Genomic DNA, 7,771 nt, shown 5'->3' with positions numbered 1-7,771 from the left:
ACATAACTAAATATTAACTATGATCAATGCTTATAAAACAATATGAATTATAAACATAATCATCACAAGGATTTTTCTAAAAAATGAAATATATTCGTAAAACAAATATACTAAATCATTATATTAAATTATTTTCTTCCGCTATAATATAGCATTGATGACATTTGAAGTTGCCATACCACTTTTACATAAGTCAATTTTTTATTACTTCCATTTCATTAACAATAAGATAATCCTCCCCCAAGGGAAGAGATTTTTTTAAGATCACAAACGAAAGGGTTTTCAAAATTCTTTAAATTTGGAAAGTTCAGAAAAAAAATTAATTTAATTCATATCTTGTTCTCCCTACTACTGGATATCTATGAGATCAATATGCAATTTAGAAAGAGCGTTGAAGAAAATAAAAATGAAACGAAAATAATATCAGAAAATATATTTAGCTGTGTCTGAGGCCACCTGGTGGAGAGAATTTGAACTGGAGACTAGAAAGGATTGTTTCATTTCAAAAATATTTGTATTTTGGAATGAATGTTTTTCCACTGTAGAGGTGGTACACAGAACACATTTTTGGGAAGCTCCAATGACAGTAGGTGTTGTAACGGTCATTGTATTTAGTGTTATCAATGCTGTAGCAGTCACTGTAAGTGTTATAAGTGCTGTAGCAGTCACTGTAAGTGTTGTAAGTGCTGTAGCAGTCATTGTGATTGTTGCAAACGCTGTAGCTAATTTTTGTCAGACGAGAAAAATAAAATGCCGTTGGTAATGGTCAGCTGTTTAGAGTTTCAAATGCGCAAGTCTTGATTGAAGCTTTAAGTAACCGAAAATATATGGAAATGTCAGTAGCTAAGTAGCCTGAGAAATAATGGAGGAAATTTGGACACTAAAGAGGAAAAGTTCATCTATCTGAAATTTCTCAACATTTTGGAGCAGGTCTGTACTGTTTGTCACAGAAATTGTTCACTAAACACTTCTTGGATAATGTTTATACTAAACTAACAAAAAGAATAATATACTATTTACCCTCGATGAAGTCAGTGTGCCAAATATTTATATATATTCGTATATATGTAAGAATGATTTCCTTTGTTACTTCTCAGGGACTGTTGTTATGTTGTAACTAACGCAGTTGTGCTGCTGACAGTTTCTTTGACGTCATCGCATTCAGGTCTAAAACTAAGGCTGGTGTGTGTGAATACCTGTTTGTGTGTGCAAGATGAAATGTTTGACAGAAAAAATCTTTACTGGAATGGTCTTCATCAAGATTGTCTTGGAATGTATAATGTGATTGTACTATTTAAAGACCAGACTTTAATCTGAGGTAATCTGGGAGCCCATGGAATGTAAAATACTGATATTTCAGTGAAATGTTGTACATGTATGGTAACATGGTGTTACGAAAGCCTTAGCCTGAACGTCTGGTGGCGCAAAAGGAACATGCCAGTCTCAAGTAAAAATAAATTGCCTTCCATAGAATTAACCAAAAACCAAAAGTGTCAGTATACAGTAAATAATAAAGAGATATGAAGCCGCCAAAGAAATTGGAAGAAGAAAGCATATCACTCGCTCTGTTTTTCCTCCTGGGCGCTGGATGACGGTTATATTTTGAAAAACAGTCTTCAGTGGCGGGTACTGATTTCTCTTCCGTTCTTGGCTGGCATATCTGGTGGACTGTGATCTTCTTTTCACTTGAATATATTCACATATATTTATGTTTCTGTTGTATAATCTTTTTTTTTAAATCTGGATATTGTTGCAAAAGTGGGTCAGTATTGTATGGTGCACGAGCAGGTCCGGTTTTCACACGATGTACTTTTTTCAACGTATGTTCTCTTCGCAATCTGAACGAAAAACAATAATCAAAGGCCTCTTATGTTCCACGAGATACACTCAGTGTATCCAATAGAAGCCAAACCAGCTGAAATCCAATTCATTTAGTAAAGGGGTAAAGGTGGAATAGGGAGGTTACAATTATGTGTTTTATGTACAAAAGTTTCTTAAGATTTACTTGGGGCATATTGCAGCACAAAATGCATTCTCTTGATCACTACATTTAGTCTTGAATTGACTTTTATAATGCTAAACTATGACACTTTACAGAACTAGCAACTATCGTTCAAGTAATAAAATAGTTTTATGACATTCGTTTGTCTCCAAAAATAATCTAAAAGCAACTTTGAAATCATTAACGTTACTGCCTTGGACAATTATGTCCTTTAAACATTCTAAAAAACATGGAGTTAACATTCCAAACGATTAGTCATTCTTTCTAAATACGCAGCGAAGCGTTATTTCTCAACAGAAATTATATCTGAGTAAGGACACATGAAAGAAGCTGTAATTAGGCGTCTACAGTCTCTTAGAATTAGCACTTGTATAAATATAGCTGAAGTTACCTGAAATTAGGAAGATTATCTGTGAGCATCTTTAAACAATAGAATCTCGCAAGGAATTATCCTTTGAGAAGCTTGTTAAATGTTACTCTACTAATTCAATAAGCAGCTAAGTAGTGACCTTAATTAACTACAGAAGGAAATCAGGATACAGTTTGTACTGCGTTGTTACTGCTGATAAAGGATTACAGTTATTCAAGTACATTTTGTATGCTTTGCTTCTGCGTGGCGAGTTAGGACATACTGTGCCAACAGAGATTGCCTCAAGAGAAGAAATCTTCAAAATTTTTTAGACAGTACCCAACACACCAGTAGGCCTAACCTTTCTCTTTTTTTATGAATCAGCACTTAGATTTTCTTTTGCGTGACCATTCATCAGAATGAGAAGGCTAAAAGAACCTTTCTGATCTTTGCCTACTGCTGTGACAATTCTCCGAGGCACGTAATTCAAAACTGCCACATTTTGTAATGCTCTCTATAATACTGAGCTGACACGCCAAACGTTTCGACTTTCTCGACCCCCAGTGATCAGCCTCATGCATGAACACAATGCAGTCCAGAATCAATCCAAACGCTTAGTGTCTCAGTGGGGCCTTGATAATGGGGTTAATATACATCAAGTTAATAGGTATCAGTTCTTTTTCTTGGGGAATTTGTGGTGGTGAGATTACAGCTCAAAATCTTAACCAACAGCTCGATGCCAACCTTCAGATGTTTCTATCACCGTCGTTGATTGCTTCTTTTTCTTGGCTGGAAATGAAGCAGGGGGGTGTTAAGGTCTAAGGAATAGTATCGGGACTTCTTAAGGGAGTCCTTGTTCAACTCACTCCGTGTATACAACCTGGTCGTGACTGTCGAAATCTGATAAACCTACAATTTTTATTAAAAACAAACCACTTCATGGAAGCAGATGTGATATACCCTTAAAACATGCAATGAGATAACATATACTTTAGGAAGTTTGCAGGGCCAAGGAGTGAGAGGAACAGCTCCTTCGTAACCTAATTAAAGAACAGGAGTAGATTTTATTTAGGGTACTCACGAGTTACCAACGAGGGTCCTCACGTGTTAATTGTTGTTTACAGGTTAACGGAGAAGGTAAAGGGACTTGAGGGTAAACCGTCGCTTTTTCGAACTTATAAAACTATCAATCGCGTTTCAATCGTCATTATTATAGGCATTTAATCACCGAGTTCTAGAAAACTCTATTAAGCCATCCGGGCGTCATAGATTTCGTAATTTATCGGTTTCATCTGAAGAATAATAACGTCAGTAACGGCGCGCGTGAGTACAATAACAATTGCATGTTTATTTAGATAAATTTATCTAAGAAAAAAACTTACCTTTCATGAAGCATTATACAATTACACCTTTTATTACATAAAGGATATAGATTTGGTTGCATTTTTAAAAATTTTATTTAAAAAAATCATCATGAGCTAATTCTGAATATAATCAACTGTACAGAAAAAAATCAAATACCTTTTCTATATTCTACAATATAAAAATAAATATGGAAGAACTCTACAATTCATGAGATAAGGAATGGAGTACATACACTACTTAACAACAAATGGAAATTGTAAATCTAAAGGTAAGGAATAAAATCATACAAACATAAAAAAAGAGGATGGAATGTATGCAAATGACATGCAATTACCACACACTTAAAATTAACAAGGATAAGGGGAGCACAACTCACAAGTGTTAATGGTGAACTATTTTGCGTGTCCTGGTATGGGCAGTTTTTTTTTTTTCAAAAGATCTTACAAGATCAATTTTCGTAGTGTCAGCAATTTAATCACTGTCAAACTACAGTTAACTTGGCACTGAAATGATGCAGTAAGTATAGGGCCATTTAATCAATATGTGAAGGACACAAACAAAAAGGAAAAAGGAAGCGCTAAACTTTCCTTTGTAGAGCAAAGCCACAAAAGCACCTTTGGATAACATTAAATAAATCTAATTTTATAAATACAATAAGATTTATAAACAAACATTTAAGTAGTTCATTTGACTTTAAATGGTCTGTCTGTCTGAATAAACAGACCTTTCACATCTTACGATGATACTATGCATCGACGCAATGCTTGCTTCGAAATGTCTTTTTTTTTAATAAGTGGAAATAGACTTTAAGCCAGACAACTATACTAGCGAATAAAAGTCATTCTTAAGAAAGCACCAAATTTTTTTCCTTAAAGTATCTTTCACTAATCACTCGAAATTCATTCAATTTATCTGCTTGGGACATGAATGCACTGTAGATTAAACGCTGGTATAAGGTCCACATCACACCTCTTTAAAGGGAGAGACTATAATATTAAAGGAACTTTTCTTTATTCACTGCTATGCCAGTACGAGAGACACTGACGGGCCTTGCTACATAAAGTTATCTTGGAGAAATATTGGAACACATGACATCTTTCACTTCAATATAAACATCAAGTTTGAGAGGAAATTGCGCAGCAATGCTTTTCCTTTTATTTTGTCTTGGAATGAGTATCCTTGCTAAAAAGATCCTACATTAAGAGCATTTTTTTTCTACATCGAGTAAACTCATTCTTGTATGGAGAGGCAAAGTTCTAGAGAGCATGAGCCTGAGGCAATGTAAATCATGATCAATATTTAATTACGTAGCACAAGGTAGTTTCCCCAGAAACCTGTTACTCCTTTGCAGAGGATATATTCTATTTAACTTTATTTTAGAACCAATCCAAAAATCAAGCAAATTCTAAGCCTTTCGCCAGTAGTGATATTTCAATTGCCAGTTTTATTCACAGGTGAATAAGTCTCTGGTAGCAAACATTACTCAAAAATTGAGTAAAGTGACATTAGACTCCGTGAAATTCGAAACGTGAAATTCGCCAGATCAGGAGACACAGAAGCTTCTGTAATGAAGCTGATAGGATGTGCAGTGACTGACTGGAGGGCTAGTGAAAGCCCATCATGGGTTGACCCTTTACAGGTTGGTACACAGGAAGGAAAAACGATCACAAACACAGGAGAACTGGATGAGGCTAGGTCGGCTCACTGTTATATCTGGGGATTACTGTTATAAAAGAAAACAACATAAGAGAGGTGCTCATATTCTACAAAATTAAAAACATGGAATAAATAAAAAATTTGTTATGGACTTGATAAAAAACTAAAGGCTACAACTTAAAAAAAGGTATAAATGTTCAACTAAAACATAATTAGTCACAAAAACAATACTGTAATTCAAATATAAGTAAGTAAAAACATACAATAAATAAACTACATTTCATTAATAGAACAACACAAAGGGAAGCATGGTGAATTATTTCTTTCTAAATACTATTACTGGTTGACAAAAAATCAATTGAGAAAATAAACAGAAGAGGCTTAAGTACTCTTTTTGTAATAATCTAATTCTCAATTTAATTACTCAACTATAGCTCATGATGACGCCAGCACTAAGTTATTTTAATTGTAGCGTTTTATTTAGAAATCTGGTATCAAAACCAACTAAATTACTCAACATATTTTGTCATATTCAATTAACTATCTTACGACTACTCTTATATAGAATGTCATTCCACAATTATCTAAATCTACTTTTCTTCATTTCTACCTTACAGTTCCACTAAGAATTCTAAGGTAGTTAACTCCCAGCAAGAATTCCAATCCCCGATTTCTACAGCACCAAAAACTAAGCCCCGTTTCTAAATGGTAAAGTGGAGCTAGGGTCCAGTTTCTTACCTCTGACTTCAACCTGCATAGAAGACGCCGACTGGAAGCTCTCGACAGAAGAAATGGTAGCTGAATCTACCTTCGGCAATTCTGGAAGTAGAGGAGGTTGATCAGTTTGGTTCCTACTGGCAAAGTTGACGATAATAGCTGGTGGCACCGAGAATGGGTCTTTTTTAGGGCGTTATGTTAAATCGTTTAATAAAATGGTGTGCAATTAAAGGGTTTAATAGACCGGTGTTCTTTTAAAATGTATAATCTAGTTTGAAATGTAAGAAGATCTGTATTTTTGGAAAGGGTATTCAAATAAAAAGTTGGAATTTCTTGAAATTATATATATAGTATCTGTCAAAATTATCTTAAAATTTTTTAGTTAATGGTAAGGGTTGATTTCTCTCCTAGTAATTTCTATGGATGAATTAACTTTATTTCAATAGTTAATTTTAAAATAACATAAATATTATAAAACAGAAAGCACTGTTAGTACGAAATTAGGTATATAGGTAGGTATTATAGTGATTTATGTGAAATAAAGAAAATAAACTAAGCATGCATCTATACTTTAAAATATATAAATGTGGCCATCTCTCTATAGAGCACATGTGGGCATATTGTATGTTACGCCTGAAAGTGTAAAAGTTCTGAAAGAAGGCTAGTTGCTTGTTAAGACATTCTACAAACAATGAACAGCGAAGTTAACATCCGCAAACTAATTTCAGTAACAGAAGCGGGCTATATTTTCATACTATAACGTTCTAACAACGCTACAACACTGCTCCTAGAAGATGCGACATAATTTTCACCTTGAATGATGTCTTTGACTGAATCCTCGATCAACACCTGGCAAATCAGGGCACTGTGACCCTGATTTTTTACAACATTGATTAATGGCATCTGGGCCTCTGGTTTCTGGAGATTTTGAAGTTGCCCAGTTTCCACCATTGACATGATTTCTTCTGCTTGAACACCTTCCTTCAGCATAACGCTAACTTTTGCCATTTCTCTGGCTACAGGTTCTTTCAGAGAGGCTTCCATTTCCTTGGGGAACTGTTCAGTTATGAGTTCCTCGACATTCACATCTGCTTGCTGCATCATGCGCATGAATGTCTTGACGCCGATAGTTTTGTCTGTTGTTTGGATAGCCCGTTCTACCTGCTCTGTCATTACTTCATTTACAAGAGCTTTGAAACCAAATTCTTCAATTACTTCCATTAGCTGTGCTTGAGCTTCCATTTTCATCAACTGTGGGAACTCTCCTGCCTCCATTAGAGTCATGACATCTTGGGCCAAAACACCATGTTTGACCATCAGGCCAATCTTGGCTACTTCTTCTTTAAGTTCAGGTTCTAGTGCAGCTTTCTGAACAACTTCGTCAATGTTGATACTTTCCTCCTGTGCCATGCGTACGTATGCCTGGACACCAGGTACCATCTCCGCAGTAAACGCTTTATTAAAAGGGGAAGAGGAACACCATTAGGATTGAAAGTTATTCTTATTTTTAGGAAGAAATGTTAGGGCTGGATTGAAGCTTTTCAATTTTAAAAGTATTGAAAATAAAAACAATCATCTATATGGTCTTTAAGAAGAATTCATCAATAGAGTTATCGAGCACTCTGTGCGGCCAAGTTTTTGCTTTTTTGTCCCATGGAAAGCCAAACTCCAGCCAAATAACT

At 35.0% G+C, this 7,771-nt stretch overlaps 1 protein-coding gene across 22 annotated transcripts in view; it reads right to left on the bottom strand.

Moving 5' to 3' along the window:
* LOC137627783 (titin-like) overlaps positions 1 to 7,771 on the bottom strand; it is a 218,029-nt gene that overhangs the window by 60,055 nt on the left and 150,203 nt on the right. For 18 of the 22 annotated variants that reach the window (XM_068359103.1, XM_068359107.1, XM_068359108.1 and 15 more), the window contains 3 exons: positions 6,902 to 7,543; positions 6,111 to 6,191; positions 3,096 to 3,140 (listed from right to left, as the gene is read on the bottom strand). In XM_068359103.1, the coding sequence (XP_068215204.1) occupies positions 3,096 to 3,140; positions 6,111 to 6,191; positions 6,902 to 7,543 (768 nt within the window). The remainder of the gene's footprint in view (positions 1 to 3,095; positions 3,141 to 6,110; positions 6,192 to 6,901; positions 7,544 to 7,771) is intronic. The other 4 variants (XM_068359113.1, XM_068359114.1, XM_068359122.1 and 1 more) reach the window with 1 other exon arrangement.

The sequence above is a fragment of the Palaemon carinicauda genome, chromosome 35, assembly GCF_036898095.1.
Source record: "Palaemon carinicauda isolate YSFRI2023 chromosome 35, ASM3689809v2, whole genome shotgun sequence".
NCBI lineage: Eukaryota > Metazoa > Arthropoda > Malacostraca > Decapoda > Palaemonidae > Palaemon > Palaemon carinicauda.
The sequence above is the reverse complement of the archived record's forward strand: the minus strand, read 5'-3'. Positions and strand labels throughout refer to the sequence as shown.